General features: G+C 32.6%; 2 protein-coding genes across 2 annotated transcripts; one reads left to right on the forward strand and one right to left on the reverse strand.

The window, feature by feature from the left end:
* Nucleotides 1-8,132: 8,132 nt before the first annotated feature.
* LOC132741320 (uncharacterized) lies at nucleotides 8,133-16,456 on the forward strand (the record flags this gene model as incomplete). The annotated part of the gene is given in 6 exon segments (XM_060729452.1): nucleotides 8,133-8,155; nucleotides 9,018-9,191; nucleotides 11,312-11,422; nucleotides 13,298-13,445; nucleotides 13,973-14,062; nucleotides 14,302-16,456. Coding segments are annotated over 6 exon segments (563 nt in total), but the record flags the coding sequence as incomplete, so codon positions are not given.
* A 1,226-nt stretch (nucleotides 16,457-17,682) lies between these two features.
* On the reverse strand, nucleotides 17,683-23,485 carry LOC132741319 (uncharacterized). Its single transcript, XM_060729451.1, has 3 exons — nucleotides 23,131-23,485; nucleotides 21,982-22,563; nucleotides 17,683-20,685 (listed from the first exon to the last, which is right to left on the reverse strand). The coding sequence occupies exons 1-3, from the start codon at nucleotides 23,213-23,215 to the stop codon at nucleotides 20,432-20,434; spliced, it is 921 nt and encodes a 306-aa protein (XP_060585434.1). The 5' UTR covers nucleotides 23,216-23,485; the 3' UTR covers nucleotides 17,683-20,431.
* Between the last annotated feature and the right edge of the window lie 2,549 nt (nucleotides 23,486-26,034).

A 26,034-nucleotide genomic window follows, 5' to 3' on the forward strand; every position in this document is an offset into this window, starting at 1 on the left:
GTTATTTTGGATAGTTTAGGATTTCGTTAAAAAATTTTAAAGCAACGGGCCCCGGGCGTTTGGGTTTTCTACAAACAAAGTCAAATGTTTTGTACTTAAGGGGGAAATTTTTTAAAAATTTCCCCTCCTTTAGGCAGTCACTTTCCCTTTAAAGGGAAAGGGCACAAAGTTTGGGAAAAAAACATTTTTTTGGGCGTAAGCATTTTTTAACTTAGATGTAAAAATTTTTTGATTTGACGTCATTTAAAATTAAAAACATTTTTTTTAAATTTTTAAATAGGTAAAGGGGTTTTAAAAAGGCCAATTTTTTTTATTTTGATTAAATTGAAATTCTTTTTTAAAGGGAATTTATTAAAAAATTTAACATTTTTAAAAAATTTGAAAAAAAAAAATTTTTTTTTTTTTTCTTTTTTTTTTTAATTTTTTTTTTTTTTTTTTTTTTTTTTATTTTTTTTTTTTTTTTTTTTCAACAACACTTTTTTTTTAGACATTTTTTTTTTCTTTGGGGGGAAATTTTTTTATTTTTTTTTTCTTTACGTTTTTTTTTTTTTTTATTTTTTAAATTTTATAGTTAGGTTTTCGTTTAAAAGGGTTTATCATTTGACATATCCCTTTTTAAATTAAAACTGGCATTAAGAAATATCAGATGTGGGAATATTAATGCTGTTGGACAATAAATTATCTTCGTAAATGTTCATTTAAAGGCACGCCTACTGCCGTCGGGTTTAAAGTCACCAAAAAATATTCGTCTGAAAAACCATATGAAACGTGAATTCAAAATTATACAAAGTCTAACCTTAATTCCAAATAACGTTCTTAACTTTCACCTCAAGGCAAATGTTGCACAAGGTAGGAATCCCATAAATGGCCGTCTCTCCCTAGGTCGTTATGGGCTTGCCATATATTTATGAATAAACCACCAAACAACAGTTACAAAACTTGCATTCTGAAATATTAATGGTAATTGTAGGAGGTAATCTATGTAGCTAATTTGTGCCATTCGTGGTTTTCTCGCTCCGCGAACCCCCGACAAGCGAAAAGTCGAGGACTTGGACGAGTTAAATGGCGTGGGCGCGAGCCGAAAAGTCACTAATTAGCGGAGGCGCAGGGCGAAATTTAAGAAATAAAACGGCGTTACGGAGCGAAAACACGCTTATAATGCGGAAGGCGTGGGAACGAAGTTTAAGAAAAACTTCGTCGCGCGCCCTTGCTTAAAGCGTTGCTGGTCGCCCTGCGACCTCTCCAAGGAAAATCGAGAAATAAACATGTTCAAATGTCGAGGCCGCTAAGCAAAAAACCGCAAATTTAGCGAGTGGCGGTGGCGAAGTTTAAGAAATAAATTAGGTGTACACCTGGTCTTACATAATAAAAAACCTGACTATAATTTATAAGTAAAAATTTAACATTTTGGCATAAAGAGATTTGAGATATACCATAAATGGTGTTTAAAAAGAAAGGGTAAAATGGATAAAAAAGAAAACAAAGTTGCCCATTTTGGGGGTTTTGAACCCAAAATCCCTTCAGTAGCAATGCATGTGACAGGTGATTTCTAAGCCATTTCCAATACTCTTCAAAGTTTGAGGCTATGATTAGCGTGATCCACATTTCAGTCGGCACCAACTGGTCTTGTCACAGCGCTGGTTGGCTGTCGGGAAAATATGTCCTAAATGTTAAAAACTCTCGACTTTTATTTCCGCACTCTGAAGGGGGGGGGGGTTAAAACTTTTTACTCGTATGCCGCCGTGTCTGCATATGTGCGTCCTGTCCGTCCTGGAATCTATAGTGTTTGGTCTCCATGAATTGATAACGGTCATGAAATTTTACATTGAACGATGGTCAGCATTATTTTAATTGTTGCACCTGGGGGGTTCCGCTTGTCGAAATTCGGGACAGTCCATGCCAGAGTTATTGCCCCTTGACTCAAATCAAAAATTGTCAACTTGTGTCGCGTGAGCTTCAACAGTTTTTGAACTAAGGGCAATGGACATGGAACTTTAACATGAATTGTAGTTGTTCACCGGTCCCAGGTTTAGCTCACACACATGTGACCGTATATGTTTTATTAGTTAATTTAATGCGCATTTTGGTTAAGTCATTTTTTTATGCGCATTATTAAGTAAGTGAGAAAACATGTTTGGTAAGCATAGAACAACTCATTTCAACCGAATGTTCTTTTTCGGTTGGGAAGGTGTGCCAATTTTCCGACCGAATTATGTCACACGTGTTACAAATTCCCAACCGAGTGTCACACGTGTGACATATTACCGGTCCATAATATACGACCCACAAAGGCGCAAACTGGTTTTTTCTTATATTTCCTGTAAAAAGTTTTCTTTATTCAACTAATATGACAGTTTTAAATTTATTTCGTTAAATTTAAAAACACATTTCAGTTACTTTTTTCCAATGAAAATAACGGTTTTTAAAAATTTTTGGAATATTTTATAAAATTTTATTATTTTTGCTTTAATAAAAAATTTAAAATTTAAAAATTTAAAAAGTTTTAAACAGTTTTTTATTTAAAAATTAAAAAGAAGGGGAATTTTATTCAAACTAAATTACCGGGAAAAAAAAAAGAACTACCCAAATTTTTGCTTTAAAGGGAAAAGCCCTAAAAAAAAGTTTAAGGGTATATGAGGAAAATTGTTTTAAAATTTCCCTCCTCACAAAAAACCCGTTTTGTTTTTTCCCGTCTCTTCACTTACGTGTATTCATCAAAAAAGACGGGCCGGGGTGTGTACCATTTTCCGAACTTTGAGCTTTACTGTTTGACCTTTCAGTTTTAGGTTAGCTGTCACAGGGGTTCATTCACTGCTGGTAAAAGACACCTGCATCACAAACTGTTTCGTTCATTTTGAGCTGAAACGATCCCATTAAGCCGGCATATTGATAGTTTTACCTGATCGGACCCTCTCAAGCCTCTTTAAACCATTTTCATTTAAAAAGGGACCTCCCCTGGGAGTTTATTTTAACATACTGACACTGAAAATATTTTCCCGTTGTTTAAAAAACCATTTGATGTGAGTCCGAACCAATACATGTAACTTGTGTGCAAATTTTTAGATCATTCCTTTCTCTGATTTTCCAGAATAATAATTTTAATGTGAAAAATGACCAAAAAAAAAGAGCTACAATATTTTTCACTCAAATAGGGCAATAAACCTATCAATTGCACTAACTATGATTTTCAAATTTATAACGTGTATACGAGTATTTTTTTTATTATTCTTCACAAATGTTTATATTTTAAGTGCTTCACTTCAACTCGGATCTTAATCCGTGACTTGGAACTATGAATAAAAAATACAAATTGTATATTTAGCTTTTTTGACGTCAGTGGATCTCCTTTAACTTTGCCGTGTTTTGAATACATTACCTTTACATGTATCCTTTTTTTACGGTGTGAACATTTATTGTAGGGCACACGTTTTCACAGTTTTTTCATTCATTTATTTTAAAGCTGGATAGTGACGGTCTCTCGGTCCCTTTTCGTTTTAATTAGCTCCGTAGTTTAGAATAATGATATCATTTTTCGTAGGAATTTCGTCTGTATTATCTTCATAGTATGTTATGAAGTACGGAGTTTCGGTCAATGCAAACTTGTAATCGAATCATAGTAAGCTTTTGCAGGTTTGCTTGCTCTTAATATTTATTACATCGCTACGTCAAATGTGTTAGATTCAGGTAGCATTTAAATAAAGAATAACAATTAATTTTATTTCTACTTCAAGTATGGTTAAAGCAGGTAAATTAATATACTTCATTCGTTCTTGGTATTAAATGTAGCAATCAGCTGCAAGCAAAACAACAAAACTAACAAAAACAACAGCAGCACGGTTTATTAAGCAAGTATTAGTATATTAACACTGTTATCTTCTTGACGTGCGCGAAACATGAAATATTCACATCATCTAGACCTCAAGTTTTACACTTCTCCAAAACATCTGTTACGTAATCAGTATCAAAATAATCAGTCTGATTCAGAAAACACTTTTTTATCGTTAAACATAAACAGTAGATGTTATCTATATGAGTAAATACAGTGTCTGACTTTATTTAACCATTAACTGTCTTAAGAAATGACGTAAGAAGACAGTTATCTTTATATTATCTTTATATTAAAATATAATAGAATTTGTGTATTTCAAAGTCATTTCAAAAGTCATTTCTACACGAAAACTATAAAACATAGTTCGTTTCCTGCCAAGAATTTATCTTTCGCTGAGTCATACATATGTTTGTTTATATCTTCATCACTGCAGTATAAAACTTAAAACATAGAGAGCTTCACCAGCCTTTAGGCTTATCAGTAAATCTTCAATGAACAAACTGAATTGTTTCCTATTTAAATCATTAATCGAGTAAACAAAAAAGTGGGTAACTTGATTATTTTTAAGGAACATGTTCTTTTCAATTTTATTAATCAACTAGTACAACCAGAATAATAAATAATACAGTCAGGCATGTCTTCTAAGACTCCTGTTGGATTTGACTCCATCTCAAAAATTGTTTCAAATGCACTGAGTTTACTTCTTGATTTAGGAAAATCCTGGTTTTTTACATAATGAATTGTAGAGAAAATGAGGATGAGAAGGTAAATATAGTAAGGAAAACACCAATGTTTCAGAGACTTTTTACTGAATTGCGTTTGAATTTAATAATCTTATGATCTATTATATATGTTGTAAAGCAGTACGGACCGATGAAGACATATCTGTAATATTTTGTAATGCAATGTTTTGCCTTTTAAAAAAACTTACCAATGTATGCATTAAGGCATCGTCGGATACCCACGTATTGATAAACATGTCACATAACATGCCAATCAAATAGAATAAATGTTAATGGTTTGGCCGTGGGTATCCGACGACTGGCATTAAGGTTACTTGTGTTTATAATTTAATGACTTGTTTGAAAAAAAAGTATTTTAATTCAATTTGACGTGTTCAAACGGACGCAAAAACTCACTCTGCTGCCATAAAAACTCAGATGTTAAAATACATTTTAAGACTTCTGATATATGTGGATACATTGTACACATAGGGTGCCGGAACGACCCACTGGTTTGTAATAAGGCATTTACAAATCATTTCACTTAAACCGCGGAAAATAGTAGCACGTATTTCCGCTAGCGATAAACAATTAAATGATAGCTTTCGTCTCACAGTGATATTTCTCAGAATTAATGAATGAAAATGAAGGATATTGTAATGACAAGCGTTGGTGTAAAACGGCCCTAACATCAACAGGAATATTTCATCATAGAGATGGGAGGGAAATTGCACGCGCGTCTGCTAAACATATTAATGCCGGAAAAAACACCACTGATGTTTACAAGCGGAACTATTTAGACAAGTGTATTAGGATACATTTTCATGTATAAAAAAGAAATTATGTACACATTTTAATAACCGTCTGAGATAAATAGGCTACTCGTTGTTTTCTTTCGACGATTAATTACTGTTCCGTTCCTGTACATGTAGATCCTTCTTGTTAAAACCAACAATTTCTTTGTGGGTTTTTTTAGGGTAGAAATACATTACATGCAAATGATGAATATTGAATGTCTGGTTTATGTCTAGAGGAAGTGTTATCATTTGAAACACAGATTTTATCATAAAGCATAAATTGACAAAATTACCTGCCATAATCTTGTCTTGGAATAGTTGTAAACTCCTCAATTCACGTACAATGGAATGGTGCAGAGAGACAATGTTATCGCCGAGTTTGATGTAAAGAAATGCAAAAAGTCCGACACACAAATTCCGGTTTTATCCTTCAGTTCGCATCGTATTTTATGTACTCTTAAATATAAACGCTACATCTTTAGAATCTATCATTAACTATACGATATCAATTTTATGCTAGATGTAGAAGAAAAATTGAAAAGATACACCGCGTTTTTGTCCTATTATCCAGTGCAAGTGTACACAAAAGAGAAAGAGAAAAAAGAAATTTCTTTCCGCACATTTCGCACGTGTTAAGAATGGGAGAGTTATACGGGAGTTATACGCTGGTAGTAAACGCTTTCAGGTAATCATATCGTATCAGACGCTCGCAGAACATTCCAGGCACAGAGCCTTTGAACTTATCATTTTATATCTGTTTTATTTCATCTCTTACGAGCGTTCTTACAAATTTTCGGCTGCTGAAAACAGAACTCAATCGTCATATATCACTAGAATTACTACATGTTATATGTAAATTTTGCCCAGAAAGTACAATCTATTGTAAAGACAAGATTACATTAAACACACATTGCTAAACTGTTTACATTAATAAATGTATGACTTAATGCTTATTCTTACATTTGGAAATAAATAAAAAAAAATAGTTTTCATTTGTTTAAACTCAATGCACAATCATGTTGCTTATTTTTAAACCAGGAGAGACTAAAAGTTTTGTATTGTCGAGATACATTGTAATACCTTTTTCGAGAACAATTATCGTAAAATCATGAATTTTAAAGTGGGAACTGACAGATATAGGCATCAGACAAAGTAATATTCATAGATTTACTCTATTTTGTATTCAAGGTCAAAATATTACGAAATAAATAAATATCTTGTAAGTGTAATATCTTTACTTTAAACAGCAATAAAATTTATATGATAGCGTAATTGAAGAATCAGTAGCGGTTGGTACGTTCGTGCGTAAACCATAAATTTATAACGCTTAATTTCTTGAATGGATTTGTCCATGTTTCAATCTGGATAGAATCATTCATCACTTTGTTGCAAAATAGAAATTACTTAATGAAAAAGCGAACAACAGTGCAAACCAGACTAGCGTGCCTGTTTGCTTGTGTGTGCTTTTTTTGTCACTTGTCACATGGGTAGAACGAGTTTCCGTCAGCAAGCATGCTAAGGCTTTCATAAATAAGTATTTTTTATCACAAAATATTGAACAATATTTTATCTAAAGCAAACGCATAACAAATCATACAATTTGTTTTTCTTGATCATTACTATGAAGCGAAATATTTACTTTTATCTAGTTTCAAGTGTAGGCGTAAGATTATTTGTAACCTAATATTTCTTATTTCGTATTTTACATTTGCCGCATGATATAACAGTAGCTTGTTTCAAATGCAAATATATTCAAAATTCACTGACCAGATTCTTTCTATTTCTTCTTTTTAAGTTTTAAAGGGGGACATTGTCAATTTTTTCATTGCCTCGTTTTGAATTTTTCATTCAATATTCTGTAAATGTCCTCAAAATAAATACACAAGGCAGTCACATGAACAAATCTTTTCTCATTATAAAGTATTATAGGATGGTTTTCTAACCTGACCCACGCGGAGCAGGTTAGAGCGTAAAGAGTTCAAAAAAGTTGCCACAGTGACCTTTGGAAAAGTCAAAGAACATGTCAAATGAATGACTTGGACTTGTTTCAATCAAATAATATCCACAATATATGTTATTGCAACTTCCAGGATTTGTTCAAGTCACAAAACTTGTTTTAAAACTACTCGGTGATTCTGTCGACTTTTAAATTTTGTTCAATATAATATATAGATATATTTACGCTTCAAACCCAAAATATATGGAATGAATACGATTTTTCATGCTGGGATTAAAAATGTCATTTTAGCGTGATTTGAGTTCATAAGATCATCTTGATAATTTTTTTATTATTTTGCCTGAGTACCCCTTTAACATGATATTTGTAATCTGTCACACATAACATAACACAGGCACATTATTTTTATCACATATCAGCTTCATCTCCGCTGTGGTCAGGTTTGGTACAACTTTTCGGACATTATCTTTTGGACAACATAAGTCACGTGTGATCCGCAGGCAATTTTCTGTTTATGTCCAGTTTAGTGTTATTTGTAAATTTGTTAAAGATAAAATCAGATGTATCTTTAATGCGTCCGTTATCTGGGTCTGCATCAAATACTATCTTTCACACTTACCTGACCACTACCATGTCCTCAAGGCTTTGAATGAATATATCCGAAACAATCCGAATATATTTAGTCAGAGGTTGACTGCATTACATCTACATAAGGTTGACGACTCGCTGTTGTTTTAAAGAACAAAAATAAAACAGTAAAAAAGCAACAACTTTAAATTTCAGCATGGATTTTCGAGTATTACAATTGCTCATTTTCATCGGATTATTTAACTGCATTTTAGCGTCTAAGGTAAGTTTATACTCTCTTGATGATATATTATACATTGTATATATATGAAAATATGATCCAAACCTAGTCAGCGGGATCAGAAGACAGGCATTGTTTATTGTAAATATTTAAAGATATTCTATGCTTAAACTTGATTCAATTGTTACATTTTTCTTTGTAAAAATAAAATAGCATGTTTTGACTTCACACAAAGTAAATAAGTTATGTTTAAATTTATACACACTATAGGTGGCCATAATATGACTATATAGTGTCATTAAAAAAAAACTGGCAGTTTTTGTAGTTCTTTTTTTAACGAAAAGACCTGTAAAAGGAAAAGCAGTTACATACATGTAGTTTATTTATTCTTTTATTCAAATTAGGCATAATTATAAAGTATGAATTTGATTGATTTCAATAAATTTGTGATTAAAATATTTTACTCAAGGATGACCAAAGTATATCAGCAGCGCTTATATCTGTAAATAAAAAAAAATAAACACTAGCATTTCTATATCAGTGAAAACCAATGTCCTTTTCTGCTATAATGCACTGACAGCTATAGTATAATGCTCCGATATATGGATCAAAGCTTAAATAAATTATAAAGAAAAATATTCCATTTTTTGTCATTTTTTTATTTTTTGATAGAATGATTATATTTTATCGAAGATATTAAGTAATAAAGGGACATACAAATTATACTTTAGACAAAAACAGAATCAGAAAGAATACATAGTTTGAAGAAGAAAAATCGTTTACAAAAAGGGCTACCTCTATATAAAATATAACGTGTGTTATATATACTTATATATTATATAAAGATTACTTACGTTATTTTTCCAGTAAAGCTATGTGCATTAAGATGTCATATCTTATTCAGGTTTATGAGTGGCAGAATAATTGGGGTTCAGGCTTGTCGACTAAGGAGTTTGCTCAAATTCATGAACTTGACAAAACTATAACCCACTATGCAACAGATGAAAGCGCCTCGGCAAAAAGTTCCCCGGCTGTCAGCCTTTATGATCTTAACACGCGAGAAGATGATTTTAAAAAGGTACGTAAAATTATAGAAAATATTTTTCATTTGTTTCTGTCTTTGATTTTTTTTTATTTTATAAGTATCATCGACAATGTAAAGGTCATATGAAGACTTCCATGATTTACTTCTGAACTAAGATTTTACTTTCTCTTTTGTGCATTAATTTAGCAATGTTGAAAAATGTTTTACCAGGTAGAATGTTAAATCTACGGACAGTTGGTAACGTCATTAAACATAGCATACGTTTGACGATAATTATATGTTTTTGGTTTTGGGTGATATAATGTGGATAGTATTACATATATCTTGGCAGGTAATATATCCACATATATCACTGCAAAACCAAAATAATAATTTATTACCCTTCCCCTGCCGAGGTTTTAGAAGATTTTTTTAAAAAAATCATTGCTGTTTCAAATGAAACGTTGAAATAAGATTCCCTTTAGGGTACCTCTTCATCACAACATTGACGTCACGCATAAAACCATGACGTATTTTTCCGTACCTAACGAATGTAACCAGAGAAAAAGGAGTTAGTCTATTGAAAGCACTTTTTTGTAATTAATATCGCTTTACATGGTCATATTGTTTTCGAATACTGATGGGAATTTGTATCATTCTCTACTTTGGTAAATATTTATCATTTGGACAGTTAAAAAGTGCTTGTAAATCGGAATTTACACCGCGTAAAATCGAACCGTACGCGCATCACCTCAGCGCATGTTGTTTACAACGTTGGGTACCCAACAGGGAAATTTAAGGTGTATATTACCCGTCTGGCTCGGTTATATCAATATCTTTCGGGTGATCAATATCCAATCAAAAAGGCGGAAAAAATCTGGAAGGGTAATAAAATTACATGTATACCGGTACCACTGCTTAAGATATTACCAAAAATGATTCCCCGATTCCTAAAAACATTTAGAGTCAACAAGCAAGCCGGCCAAACATGATCATATAGAAAATATTTAATAATGTGGCTAGTTTGTGCCATGTTGTATTTTCGCTCCAGGGGCGACAGGCGAAAACACAAAAATAAGACAACCACCACTCTTTCGAACTTTCGTCCAGCGGAGGGCAAGGCAAAATCACAAAAATACGACCGAGCCTCAATTGCTCACCCCGCATAGCGAAAGTACGATAAAATGTTATTATAATATCGTATATTCGTGTTTTTGTCCGGTGACCCACGGAGCAAAAATACAAGTTTGCACAAATCATCTACCAAAGAAATATGAGAGTTTAGATCATTAAGGACACCGCCGTTCATGTTACGTGTTCCCTAAAAATCTGATCATTTAATACGAAGTGTTATAAATAGCTATGAAAATTACAGGGAGTGAGGATGAATTTATTTGGGAACGCGGGGGCTGAAGGGTAATAAAAGGGATTAGAAATATTTACAATTTAAACGAAGGAAACACGACACAAAAACACAAAACATTTACACGTTGACAAGACAGTCAGTAGTAATTGTCTCTTGTCGTATCTCAAGTTCTTTTTTTACAAAATTCCAAAAATGCATATTTATAGAGAATGTTTCGATAACAAATATGCATGTTTAAATACCGGTATTACACCCAACAACGTATTATTCTGTACACTTTTTAATATATTTATTCTTATTGAAACGGTACAGTTTGATAAGTTTCGACGAAGGCAACTTAGAGCAATGCACTTAAGATTTATTCTCTCACATCTCACAACTCGTGTACTAAAATGACACGAAGACGTCTTAATTCGGCCGTTCGGTTTGCTCAGTAGGAAGAGCGTTGTCCAGGCTGTGAATCGAGTGACCCAGGTTCGATTCCCGGACGGAGCATGACACTTTCTTTGTGATTGATCATAAAATCCGTTCTACGGTCATTCGCACTGTACCTCTGTTCTGGCATGTACAGAAGTAATCGTTTCCTTGCAAAAGTGAAGGCAATTAGTACTCAGTCTAGTAACTGATTGACAAACGGTGGCTAAACTGTGTTTGGTAAATTCAGAGTGGCTTACTGCCAAAACCACCACACTAACCATGTCTTAATTCATCACCATTTACAGTACATGTTGTGTTGTTTTTCACATAAAAAATGAAGAGTTTTTTTGTTGCTTTTAATAGTATATTACATTTCTGTTCTATATTTCAGGGAATAGTTGCTATTAGACCACTTGTGGCAAAAGGCAGTCAAGTCTGTTTCATTTCACAAGTGGTAAAATACTGGCCTGGAACAGAAAAAGCTGTAACTAACCGGCATGGGGTATGATATTTTGTGCTTATATTATTCATTATAAGTTTGATAAGTAAATTATATAGTAAACACTAAACTATTATTCACTCTAAGTTTGATAAGTAAATTGTATAGTTAACACTCCAAAAAATATTTTAGAATGTCCTTAATCTAGTTCAAGAGTTTTAATCGATCATGGGCGTCGTGATAAGACACCTGTTTTAATTGGTTTGAAAAGGTTTCAAGCAGTTTTAAGAATCGACCTATAAGAACCGGCTGCCGTTACAGATTGGAATATCTAGCTCGATGGTAAGTGTAAGCTAAACAGTTACTCGAGAGCTAAAGATATTCCCGTCTATACCGACAGACGATGTTTGAATCTTTTTCTTGCATATTATCACCGTGTATATCCAGTAACGCAGGAATGTGTAAATGACGCTGTGTGCTAAAGTAACGCATAATTGTGCAATTTAGTGGCTAAAACGAGCAACGCGATAAGTAAATGGATCAATATTATTATGGTGCGCCAAATTGGAAGAAATGAATTAGCGCATACATTTGCTGAGACATTTTACTTTGAACCTCATTAAAAATATTTCCATGAAAATGTTTATTTTTCAAGATCATTCGTATCTATGTATCTATAAATACAATAACGTAGACTACATATTACTTTATGATTTTTTTTTGTATTCGGTGTACCTGAGACATTTTCCAATCTACTCGTATCATATTACACAAAAATTAGCAGATAAAACGTAATTTAGACCATTTTTACGAGGTAACGCCGAATGAAGCACTGAAGTAACGGCGGTTATCTACCAAAGACCGGTAGGGACATTTCAACTTCATAAATTTCCGATTTCATCTTCGTGAATTCACGATTTCAACTTCACGAACTTACGATTTCTACTTCATTAATCGTGAATTCGTAAAGTTGAAATCGTGAATTCGTGAAGTTGAAATCGTGAATTCACGAAGTTAAATTCGTGAAGTTGAAATCGTGAATTCGTCAAGTTAATCGTGAATTCATGAAGTTGAAATAGTGAATTGATGAAGGTGAAATCGTGAATTCATGAAGCTGAAATCGTGAACTCCGTATGTTGAAAACGTGAATTTTCACGAAGTTAAAATTGTGAATTCGCAGGGATGAAATCGGAAAGTTGAAATGTCCCCACCGGTCTTTCGTAGTTATCTCTAAAAGTAGCTATATCCTATTTTACTAGCTTCCTTCTATTGTTATACGGCACTTCTAGTTTGACAAAATATCTAACGGTATACAGAATATGAAAAAAAATAAAGTTTTAAATGTGTTTTAATTAAATGTACATATTTATTTGACGAAACAGAAAGGTCACCTTCAAAACGGTAATCAGGTTGTCTTTCTCACGAATGATCTAAAGTAGTAAACACATTCCTGAAAAAAATTGTCATGCTGGTTAAAGTATAATGTCGTAGCAGCCGTATGCGCTAATTCATTTCTTTAAATTTTATATAGAATAAAATATTTTGGTTCGTATACTTACTGTGTTATTCGTTTTGGCAATAGCGTTGCACAGATGCGGTGTTACTTTTACGTTAATTGCACATTCCTGCGTTACTGGATATGCACGGTGACTCCTGTCTAATTGAACTTCACCAAGTTGAGTCTTAATGTTACTTTTTATATTAAAAGAAAATTCTTACAAATTTTGATTTAAAAATTTCTTGATTGTGCGCGAGGGATAATATCAAAATGATCAAGATGTTAAAGTATCCCACACCGAGGTATTCAAATTCGTTGTCATAATTCAACCTAAGGGACGATTCACTTGCTTCTTTATTTTTCAAAGTAATAATATTTTAAATGATGTTTATCCATTTACCGCTTTCTTTACGCATACATTTAATTTCTTTCCTTTACAGACCACAATAAATGCACCGAAATCAACAAATTACTACAAAGTAAAGAAGGTATTCCCGTCAAACCTTGACCCTCTTTCTATACAAAGTATAGCTGACTTCTGTAACGTAGATTCGGACCATATATTCTACATGGATCCCATTGAAAATGGTAAGACCTAGCTTGAAGATAAGTATAATAGATAAAGGACTTTTAAATGCTGATAAGGTGTCAATCAGCCATATGTTGCAGGATATATAATTCCACTAACTAAGTAATTCACTAAATGTTTATCTTCAAGAATTATATTTGTGCTATAACGATATCTAAATATACCGTTATGCATAAAAACATAATAAATTTCAGATCATTCGTTTTTCCAGAATAATTATTTAAATTGTAAAAACAATGAAAATCATTTAAACGCTTGTCAGTCAATCGGGCTATGAAATGCATAAACATACGATTTTTAATTTATTTCAAAGTATATGTCTTTACCATCTTTGCATATATTTCTGTTTAAAGTGCCCTAGCTCAAGTATGTAAGGTATTCAAATGTTATATTTTTAGGCTTTTAAACATCGGTGGAGTCCCTTTAAACCATTTGTTTAGTAGGGAATAGTGTGCAGCGTGTTGAAATTGTATTTACCTTACGTTCAAGCACATTGCTTATACGTTACATAATTATTTATTTTCAGTGAAAGGTTACAAACAGAAGTTGAAGATCCATGGACTCTTTGGACGCTTGGTTGTTGGTATTCCGGATAAACACATTGATACAGTATTTGGTAATTGAAAAATCAAATAAAAAAATATACACATTATATAGATTGATATTTCAAACGTGATTTTTCATACGAATATTGTTTTAACCAAATAAATTCTAAAACGAGTTAATGCCAATAAAAGATTGATATATTTAAAAGGTGAAATTGTTTCTTTCTTATTAATCATCTGGAAATTAGGTATATATGATTATTTTTCTATATACTAAGAGTTCTTTATATAGAACATATTCAAATTTCAGGATGTACAGGCTGCTGAGATTGAAATCTTATGTTGCGAATTTTTGGAATTTCAGGATAAAGATTGAAAACGAAAGTCTTGCGAGAGTTCTATGTACATAATAAAACTTGACTAATTTTTATTTCATTTCTTTCTTAGGTTTTCTTCGTCAAAATGCTTCGGATTTTTTAAGAAATTTTTACTGTAAGTGAAGGTTGCAGAGTAAAATGTTAGATTAATTCTAATGTATTTTATTTTCAGCAGTCATATAATGAATCAACATATAAATGTCATACTGAAGTGAGGATAGCCTCATATAATAATTATTTGTGTTATTGCATGTTTTACATATGTGTTTAAACACACCACTGAATAGCCTTTTCCCTTATTATTTTTTACAATGTGTATGTTTGTTGAAGCTTATTACTACATTTGGCACACTGTTTTTGCACGTTAAATACTATATTAGAATTATTCCGTTTCAAATCACTGATTTTTTAGGTTTGATTGTTAAAATTGTATTGTTATTGTATAGTTTTGATATTGTATACCAGATATATGTTAACGTGTATAATGATTCATATTGCACTGTTAAGAAATTTATATTGCATACATTGCTCAGCGTTACAGTTTGATATTACACGGTTATAAAGACTTATAGCACGACGCTTATTGACCATTCTATATTGATGTTATAATGTTTACTGAACGGTTATTTCTTAGAGCTAAAATTATTTTCTATATAATTAACTATAATTTATATGTTTAAATACGGGCGTGCCCTGCTTTTATTGTAATTTTCTTTGATCACCATTTCCTTTATTTTGCGTAACGTGTGGTCGTATAACTGACACTTCTTTGTTTTTGTTGATGTACTAAAATAATTTAGAAATCTGTTTGATTTTTTTAAATAATATAGTTGATATTATATATTGTTGCTGTTTTAAGCAAAACGCATTTGATTTTTTTAAGGTTTTAGTAAAGAAAATGAAATAAAAATTATTTGTCTTCTTCTTTATTTGACTCCATGCATAGACGTTTAATACATAACATATATAACAATATTGTGTTAATGTAAAATACATATTTATTAACCTTCGCCGTCGTCTACTTTAAAGGAAAACATTGCCCATGTAGATGACTAAGTTAGAAAATTAAAACATCTATATCTTTAAAAAAAAGTCAGTATGTTTTAAAGATATTTTATCCTTTATAAAATAAATTTGATAGCATTTCTGACCCCTAATCGTCCTTTAATGTTAAATAATGGATAATTATGACGTAATATCACTGATAAAAGCCTCTTTTTCTGTAGCAAAGTAATTTTTGACACGAAGTAAAGATAACTTACAATAACATTGGTTATAAAAGTCAGGCTCGTAAAAGTTTATATTTGATTTGCCATGGTCATTTCAATATACAATGTAAAATTTCAAGGTAACTTACGGCATCTTTAGATCAGAATTATCTCCTTTGACACAAATAGTTACGCAGAAGTCGTAAAAGTTTTCACATAGTCAACAGTGATAATGATTCCTATATTGTACTATCAATGAAGTCAGGAGGTAAATAAAACAAAGATATTTTCTTGCTTGTGTCTCTGCATTCTAGGTCACTAACACCTTGTTGTTTTTTTAATTCACATAGTATATCTACGTTGCAACTCTATACTAGCTACATGTTGTCCCCATTTAAAATACTTTTGTATAATGGTAAAACAGGAATAAAGATACAATTTCATGATAATTTAGAATAAAAGTATAACGACTTTCAAGCTCACAAATAGAAAAAGCGGCAATAAAACAATTCTAATTAATACAACGTAAATAGAAAATCGTTTCCCACAATCAACTAGCTTTTTTGTACTTCACACTGAAAAAAAATAAATCAAAGGCCCTTTATGCCTAAGAAGTGCTATCATAACTTCCCAAAATGTGTTTATGTTTTGGTACTTGTTACAATTTCAAAAATATACTAATTTGCTAAATACCTGAACTATCTTATACATCTTTTGCATTGTTAACAATAAGTATAATTTAAGTAAATAAGTATTTTGTATGGAAGTCAAATACTACTTTGTTTACATTCTGCTACCTTTACGATACATAAATAGAGCTTACCTTATCAAACACATGTTTGACATTTCTAACGAATATAAAATATGGATTTCTGAGGCATAATATGTATATAACGAAAAGGTGACCCTTTTAAACGGGATATCAATTTATGGAGGCAGACAGAGTGCTTATTTCAAAATCGAACTAAATTAATAGGTTTAATCTAATTTATGGATGCAGACAGAGTGCTTATTTCAAAATCGAACCAAATAAATAGGTTTAATCTAAAATTGACAAATCACATTTATATTTTGTGATACATGTAGCAAAATTCGCCGAAAACTACTTTTTGCATTATGTTAACTATGACTTCGTGTCCCAATTTGAGTTCTATGCAGGTGATTTAAGTTTACCTATGGAAATCACGAAATTTACGCCTACGAATCATGCGCAAATATATTTAACTTATAAAACCAATGTAATTTTATAAGTTTCAATGTAAGTAAAGGAGTGATATACGTTTATGCGAAAATAGATGAAAAAAGAAATATCAGTGTAAAACATTTTTAATCTCCAGATAAATATGGGGTTTACATTTCCATTTAATAAGAGGTAGTAAATGCACAACTTTATGCAACAAAAACAACACAAGCAACAAAATAAAACAACAATAATTGGGTAAAATTGAGAGTATAATATGGCATTTAAGATTTGTTAAAACAAACAAAAACAACAATATACTAACCAAATTTCAAAACATTATAATTAAAAATATATAAGTATTCAAAATAAGAACAAAACAAGGGAGGTAAAAGCTGCATATTTAAATATGAATATGAACTAAAGTTTGCGAATTTTGATGTTATGAAGAAAAGCTATATAATACATGAATCGTTTTAGTTTAATTCACTAAAGAACATGTTTAAAATTAAATATTATTTATTAAATGTACAATTTAAAATTAATGATATTTATCACCTTAAAGATCCTGTAACACATTATTTTTATGGTTTTATATACAAATTATGATGTTTAAATTAAGATTTATCGATATTGTAAGTTTCAAAAAACATTATTTATAAAGATATTACCGAATTTAATATTTCATGTAAATAAAGGGAGGTAATTAGAATTTAGTTTTCTATAAATTCTAAGTCAATTTTTCCAATAAGAAATGAATGCATATAATTTAATGATTACCTTGAATATGTACAAATATTTGCAATACATATTTTACATATTCTTCCATGTTTGAAAATTGACAAATTTTGCATAATTACATACATATATAATTCAATGAAGAGTGGTATACAATCTCAATTACAAAACATACAGGATCTTTAAACGTATGTGACTATCATTTTGACAGTAACCCAACAGGGGAGATAAGCGTTATACTCTAAGTACTATATTTTACTTAGTTGTAAGTTCATTTAACGATGAAAATTGTTCGGCGTTCTTTCATTCAAATATGACTGTCGACATACATTTATATGAAAATAATATATATATACATATAGATGTCGGAAGGTACTAACTAGTACATAATGCTCGTCTTCGTATAACAAAATAATGAAATAGTCATTTAATTAAACAGTAGAATAAATTAATACCATAACAATGGGTATGTAAACTTTTGCATTGATCAAACAAATAAGTCTGTATGTTAATCTTTTAACAATATTGTGCACGAGTTTTTAATCTTACACAATGTAAAATGCATTTTTTATGTAATGTAGCACTTTCTAAAGCTTCATGAATTGTAGATAAACACGGCACGTGGACATATGAAGCAAAAACACAGCAAAAACAATTAATAAATTAAATATAAAACAAAAACAATCAACAAACAGACATTTGTTTTGGTGCAAACTTTTTCCGTCGGTCGTAAACACTTTTCAACTAGGATACTATATAATATTTAACAATTATTATAATCATATAAAATAGCATCTATCATTGTTTCAAAATTGCATGTTAATAGAATGTTTAATTTACATTTTTAATTATCTTTAGTTCATACAGAAATTTATTTAAGGTCGATTATGTAGCAAGCTACCAACTTTCTCTCTCGAATCCGTTTATTGATCCAACCAGTACTGAGAATTAAGTTTAAAGTTTCTTGCTCACGGAAAATACGGCTTGCCCTTGACGGGGTTTGAACTCAACGGCCAGCAATTCATAGATTATTTGTCATTATCCTATAAGCTCAGGTTTAGATTTAAACTTAGCAGAAGATCCTAAATATACTGATAATTATACACATTAGCAATTGTAATTCAGATTGTACTCAGAAATATGAACTTTCATTTCATAACGCTTATATTATAATACAGCATTAGTATTGTTAGGATAATATCAACATGTGAAGTTTTTATTAACCTCATATATATACGTTCTATAAAGCGGGTTAAAAATAGGTTCAACCTTATTTATTCACCATTCATCCCATAAGCAGTTAAACAAACAGATATATATTAATATATATTCCGGAAAATCCTTAAAATCGTGATACACCATTCAACATCAGTCCATTGTATAGATAAATCATTTAGATAAATACATTCATATGCAAGTAAGTTATAATCAGTGATTTATTTACTTTAACATACTTATAGATAAGAGAATGAACAGTTTATCTATTTAACATGCATGTTATAAATTGAAATAAGCGGTGACACGCTTGCCATGGTATTTTATCACGTAGTAGAGTATGTGGATTTCGTGACATATCACGCTATCTGGGAAAAATAATTATTTCCCAAATACATGTTTTGTAACGAAATTTCTCGACGAATGCAAGCATGTTTAATTTTGAATTAATTAAGGTATATTTTAAATAGCATTTCCTACTGAAAACACCAGGGATGAATTATATATCGCCTAAAAGAATGCTTTGGATGAAAGAAAACGCTAAAAATATAGGATTTTTTTCCAGCGTGCTTGCTTACTTAAGCTCCCATTAACAATTTTTTATGTACTGACCTTACAATGGCAAACAATCGTCTAACAAATATTATGATATACAAGAAAGGGTAGAGTAATGTAGTACATGCATAAATAAGTTTTCAATAAAGCATTCATTTAACATTACCGAAAAGAATGACATAATTTGACGAACAAATGTTTCTTTTCTAATAATAAAAGAGTGCATGAAAGACTGTTTCGGACCGGGCTTTAGACTTCATCAGCATGAACGCAGTAATAGTCTTATATCGAACTTGCAACATCACTGGATGAAAAAGACACAAGTTGTGTCCCTTTGTGCCACATTTAAGAATTACTCTCTTAAAAATCCAGCTTACTTACATGATACAAAACCGAAAAGTCCCTAACGAAATCATAACCAATGGCGGTGAGAAGAAGAGCGTTTCCAAGTAAGAAACACTAACCAGTCAGACACCGAGTACAACCCGTCAAGAAATCCTAAAATCTTATCGTCTGCCATATCTTTCTTTAGGAAATATTACACTTCGAACTATATAAACCCGTAAATGACTTATGACAATATTTCTGTCACAGGGTGAGAAAAATGTGCAGCCTGACCAGGACTCGAACCCGGGATTTTCGGAATACCGTTCCGCGGCTCTAACGACTGAGCTATCCGGCCGCTTACACATCTTCTCCCCTAATTAGTGAACAGTTCTGAACCGTGACATTTCATTTTTAAATAAAACAGTTTTCTTTTAAAAATAATACATTCATTATAGATACCCTTACAAAAAAACCCATAACACCTTGTTTCTATTCTTATCTATGCAATATATTAGAAATAAAAAAAAACACACCCAATATTAATAAAAAAAAGTTAAAAAAAAACAGTCGAACATGTATATTTGTTACCGAAATATGTTTCACATTAAAGTCAGTGTGCACTACATTGAGTGAAGTTCACAAAGCAATAAAAAGGGAAATAACAAATGGCCATTGATGGATTCCACTGAACTTTATGGCAAGAAAATTGTTACAATATCATTTCATTCAAATACTATATTATATATCAGAAAAATACAATAAGTTAATAAGAACATTGAAATGATATAAATGCGTGTTAATAAATAAGCTTCAATTTCTCAGTCAATTTTCGTGTTAGAATTACTTTCCGCTAAAAGAAGAGTAAAGGACCAACTTTGCACAAAGACCATCTGATTCTATAAGCCAATGTTTAAGTATGTCCTGCAAGTCTTCTTTCTTTCCTTTCTGTCGTGCCAGTTCTTCTAGGATTCTATCTGCACGTGCTCGTGGTATCTGTAAAACTGCACCAGAAACACCCGTACCAACCGACCACAAAGCTGCGTTTATTAGTTGTTCTTGGTCCTCACCTTGCCATAACGACCACAAGAAACGACCTTTTAAATATACAGCATACAAAACAACATAACCTTGATAGACAATCTTTATCAATAACGTAATTTTGAGGATTTAAAAATAAATATTGTTCAATAAAACAAATCTAGTCAAATTTAGTTGTATAACTGTAGCAGGGTGAGACAGATGTAACATATGTAACTATCGAAAAGAAGTTTAAAAAAAACCTAAACAATTAAGTTCAAATAGAAATGATTTCATCATAATTTTTATAATATACGAAAAAGTCAATAATGTTCTATCATTAATATATATTTGTTGTTTTATTATTACACTTTTCATTAATTAAAAATAGATAAATACAGAATCCCTAAAGAAAGTCCAACACGACAAAATTGAAAATGTTGCAGGCTCGGTTTGATTGAGCCTGTTCAAGGACGGTACTGGAAAGTGCAAGTTACCGTCCACGCCCCCTAGCACCGGCTTAAGCAGAATTCAACATTTAAACATGAAATAGTAAAATTTTGAATTTAGAAACATCCGCAGATGTGTTCATACGGCGGTTATCATGGAACCTTCAATGTGACACAGTAGTGCCATTCCATGAAAAGCGGCGTATGGTCCCCAATTAAAAAAATGTGTGTGCCCTAAACGAGAAAACAATGGGCAGAACTAAATAAAATGGAATTTTGAAAGGGGATCAGAGGTTATGAAGCCTGCGTATCACAGATAAGACGTCAAAAGACAAATTTAAAAAGCAGGCAACATATCCTAAGGGTGATTCAACATTATTCAAGTCGGAATATTGGAACCACCCAACTAGAAAATGCCGAAAAATTGAAACTGAAAATACCACAAGCACAACAATAATGTCGTGCCATAACTTTGAGCATCTTTCCTAAGGCCCAAGTACATTTCAGATGTCCAGAAAACAACAAAACAAAAACACCTAAGTATTCCCAGAAATTTCCATTACAGTGTATGAAATGCGGCCCTAATAAACCTATTCCGTAATGCCTTATACAGTTAAACATAATTTCAAATTAAGTAGTAAAGTTATTCATTTATCACAGGCAAAGTGTTAAAGTGTTTATCATTTATCATATTAATATTTTTTGCATTTAAAATTGTCCATGCACATAAAAAACAGATGGATAAAATGAGCTTATTTGCATATCTAACAGACGACACCAGTTTATTAACGAACCGACTTGTTCCGTTATACGAATACAAATTCAAATTTCATATCAAACATATTGAACTAACCATTTAATTATTTCCATTCTGTACAATTTAAATAAATTGAGAAATAATAAGCACCTTTAAATTTATTTTACCTGCACAAACTGCCCCTATCCCCAAAGACGCTTTCTGAAAGAAACCCCTGTCAGCGAGCGCTTTCTTTTCTACTGCCATGGTAACGTCCTTCATCGGTGTCTCACATCGTCGAAGTAACCGCCATATTTGCTCAGTTTGAGTTATCACAGCTTTTGAATCAAATTTGTTTAAATGAAAGTTTTTACTATCTTTTAAATGCCTAATTATATCAATTTCTAGTTTAATAGTCAAGTCCTGAATTTCAGCAACGTTTGCTCGTAAATCTCGTAATCTGACCTTGACCCTGGGTGAAGTAACCACGACTGAGTCTACAGCAACTTTACAAACGTCACTTGACGCAGAAAGAAACAACGTTTCTGATACAAGAGTAATGATGTGCCGGAAAAAGGATATAAGATAATATGGGCACTGGGAGTTCTTTTCGCGGTAAAACTGCTCCAGTTGTGAGACAAATTGATGAGATCGCAGGTAAAATTCCGTGTTTCCATGATAACTGCCGTCTAAAAAGTCTTGTATATAGTCGTTCAGAAATTCGAGTACCGGGAGGTCGCCCTCAGCTAACTGAACCAGAAGTTTAATCCCTGAAAATTAACAAAAAAAACAATAAAGACCTTTGCTTCAAAATGACTATAGAGTACAGAAAGTGTCATCTGAGTAGCAATTTATTTCTCGTGTATATCCCTTAATATGTAAACACATTTAAAACGACTGTCCCAATTTATATGACAACGTACGACAAGTAAAATAGGTGAATCTGTGTAAGTAAAATAAATATAACGATTTCGTGAAAACTACCGTTAACCGACTCGTTACATATGTTTATATTGTAATAAACATTGTGTATCATGCAATATGTGACGAGAATATCCAATAGTTGCATTTTTTCAGTTTCTGTGTATTTCACACAATCCAGACGGATTTTTGTCAATAACGTTTATCGGCGGAACTCGTCTTCTGCTTAACACCCGTGTCTTAAGTCAATAATCCGAAACATATTCTTGTAAATAAGGACATGACTGAATTGGGTTAATACAATTGAAATTTGGGTACATTATCAAAAGACATAAAGTAATTTATGCCTGTCTTTGCAAACTTATAGATAAACATTAGATCTCTGTATAAATTAAAACAAAAATAAATGTATATACCATTGTGTGTTTTCTCCTCCGATGTTGGCGAATCGTTTAAATCCTGCTCACTTTTACTTCTTTTAAGTGACACAAATTTTGCCATCTGCTGTTACAACTAATAATACAATATCCTTAACATTTTGCTTGTTCACCGATAAGGTATTGATGTTATCCAAGCGTAAGGTAAACCGATTCTATTTATATCTGTAAATCCGGGTCATTTTATCGCTTTACTTACTGATACTATACACGCTTGTCAATTTCTCAAGGTGACACGGGATCATTATTTATTTGTCTGCTCACGTTTGTTTATTGTCCATAATTGGCAGACATAAGGTTACACAATAAAGGCTGTGTATGTACTAATTATGATAACACCTTGTTTGTACCATTCCATGTCATTCCATTTATTATCTACATTTGTAAACGTAACAGTGACTTATACCAACGCACGTCCCTTTGTTTACATTAGAAACGGCATCATAATGTAAATATATCGAATAAAATATGGTTAAACCAAACGGCGAATACGTATAGTTTTCACTCGCGTGTTAAAGTATATTTAGATCGATCGCAAAGAGAATAATTTTATCTTATTTTATCTTATGTACGCAATAACAAAATCAAATGATTTTCATATGTTTTTAAACATAACAAAATATAAAAAGGAAAAAAAAATAATATAAACATTACAACAAAATAACAAAAACAAAACCGTTAAAAGTGTGGCGAGTGTATGTGGTGGAATTATAAAATTCAGGTTTTTTAGGTAATTAAAACATAATGAATTAAATATACTGAGTGCATAGTACAATATCAATTTTTCACCTGAAACATTAAACAATGTTTATAACAAATAAACAATATGAGCAAATACAAGTCTTGTTCAATGGATATACGCAGCATCGGCAAGGGAGAGAACTGTGTTCCACATATTCATATTCTGTAAAAAGAAATTAAACCCCCTTGACCGATTTGTTAATGAAGTTGGTTTTATAAAATGATTTAATCTAATATTAAACATGATATTACAGTCTACAAGTTGCTGTATTTCTATATATCATTTTCCAACCCATGAAAACTGCATACTGTTAACATAGCGCAAAAAAGATAAAAAAAAAACAACAACAAGAACTACGATGTATCATTACAAAAAGATACTCGACCAAAGTAAAACCGGTTACATTGCATATGTTAGTTATTTGTTTTCCATATACATGTATGTGTGTCTAAACAAACCTGTCGTGTTTCGGTACGTAAAATCAATTTTACGCAATCAGTAATGCGGCGTTCACACAGTGCCGATTACGGCTCCCGTTGGAGATCAGACAGCGCTACGACACGAAAAGCAAAAAAGTCGGATAACTATCCTCATTGATCTGGAATGTCCTATCATTGTCTAAACGCAGTCGTATATGTTCGTAACAGAGTCCTACGGATCGGGACTGGTCCGCAGAGGTCTGCCAAGCACTCCCGACAGTTAGGTGCGTCCCGTAATATTCGGGAAACACAGCCGATTTTGTCTAGTCGGATCATAATCGTGACTAGTCGGATTACAATCGTGACTATGTCGTGACAGATTCTGCTGTATCGGATCAAAATCGTAACAATGTCATGTGTTGTCTGGTCAGTGTCCGGTGGAACGGGCATGACCTGGAGAAATTTTGCATTGTCGTTTCTTGTTCATTGAGTCCAGATTCATCCAGATCTTGCCGAATGCGAACCGTCTTTGCCGAATCCGTTCCGGAAATGTTCAGTAATTAATACGAAATTCGGCAATAATACCCACGTCAGAGTCACGACAATTACAGAACACGATACGACTGAGTCCAGACAAAGGCATGTGCAATGCGGTACAGCAGACTGTAATAGGATTGCGTTCCGGCAGTGTCCCGATCATCCTGAATATGGCGACAGTTGTAGGATTCCAGATGCGCGGATGACCAGATTCGGCTGAGCTGCTCACGTATGGAGTATATATATAACATGTGTTTGTGTGTGTGTGTCATTCATTGACAGTACTTTGACCGGTCCACCATGAATGTTGTTCGTAGACGGAGACTTCTGCAGCAGGTTGCTCTCATGGAAACGGTAGAAAAAGAAGATACTGGGTCATACCTGGATATACAGAAGGGAGCAGCTCGGCCAGTATGGCACATTGATGAGGGAGCTGAGAGAAGAAGATCCATAAGCTTTCATCAACTACATGAGGCTGCCTATGGAACTATACGATGAAGTCCTGGCTCGGATCACACCCCGCATCACCAAACAAGATACCTGGTGGAGGCAAGCCCTTGATCCAGGACTGAAGTTTGCCTGTACCATGTGGCATCTGGCATCCGGTGACAGTTACAGCAGCATAAAGTGGGACTTCAGGGTTCCCAGTAACACCATGTCAATGTTTGTCCCTGAAGTCTGCCAAGCTATCATTGATGAGTACGCTGCAGAGGTAATCGCCTGCTCCACTTCCCCAGCGGAGTGGAAAGAAATCGCAAATGAATTTCTCCGCAGATGGAACTTCCCACATGTGGTGTGTGCGGTGCATTGGACGGAAAGCACGTTGCGTGCAAGTGCCCACTAAATACCGGATCTACCTACCATAACTATGATGGCTTCTTCTCCGTAGTCCCGATGACCCTCGTAGATGCGGACTATAAATTTATTTGGCTTGATGTTGGGCCAGATGGAGCAGCTTCAGACGCACAAATATACAACGAGTGTGAGCTGAAAGAAGTCCTCCAGAACAAGACCATTGGCTTTCCTGATCATGAGCCACTTCCTAGAGATGCGAAATATGCCATACTTCTTTGTTTCTGAAAATGCCTTTCAACTGAGAACTGACTTGATGAAGCCTTTTTCCCTTTCCGTAACTGAAAGTAGAAGAAAGGATCTTTAACTACAGGCTGTCAAGAGCACGCAGAG

Source organism: Ruditapes philippinarum, unplaced genomic scaffold (assembly GCF_026571515.1).
Source record: "Ruditapes philippinarum isolate M1 unplaced genomic scaffold, ASM2657151v2 ctg1707_1_1_1_1, whole genome shotgun sequence".
Taxonomy (NCBI): Eukaryota; Metazoa; Mollusca; class Bivalvia; order Venerida; family Veneridae; genus Ruditapes; species Ruditapes philippinarum.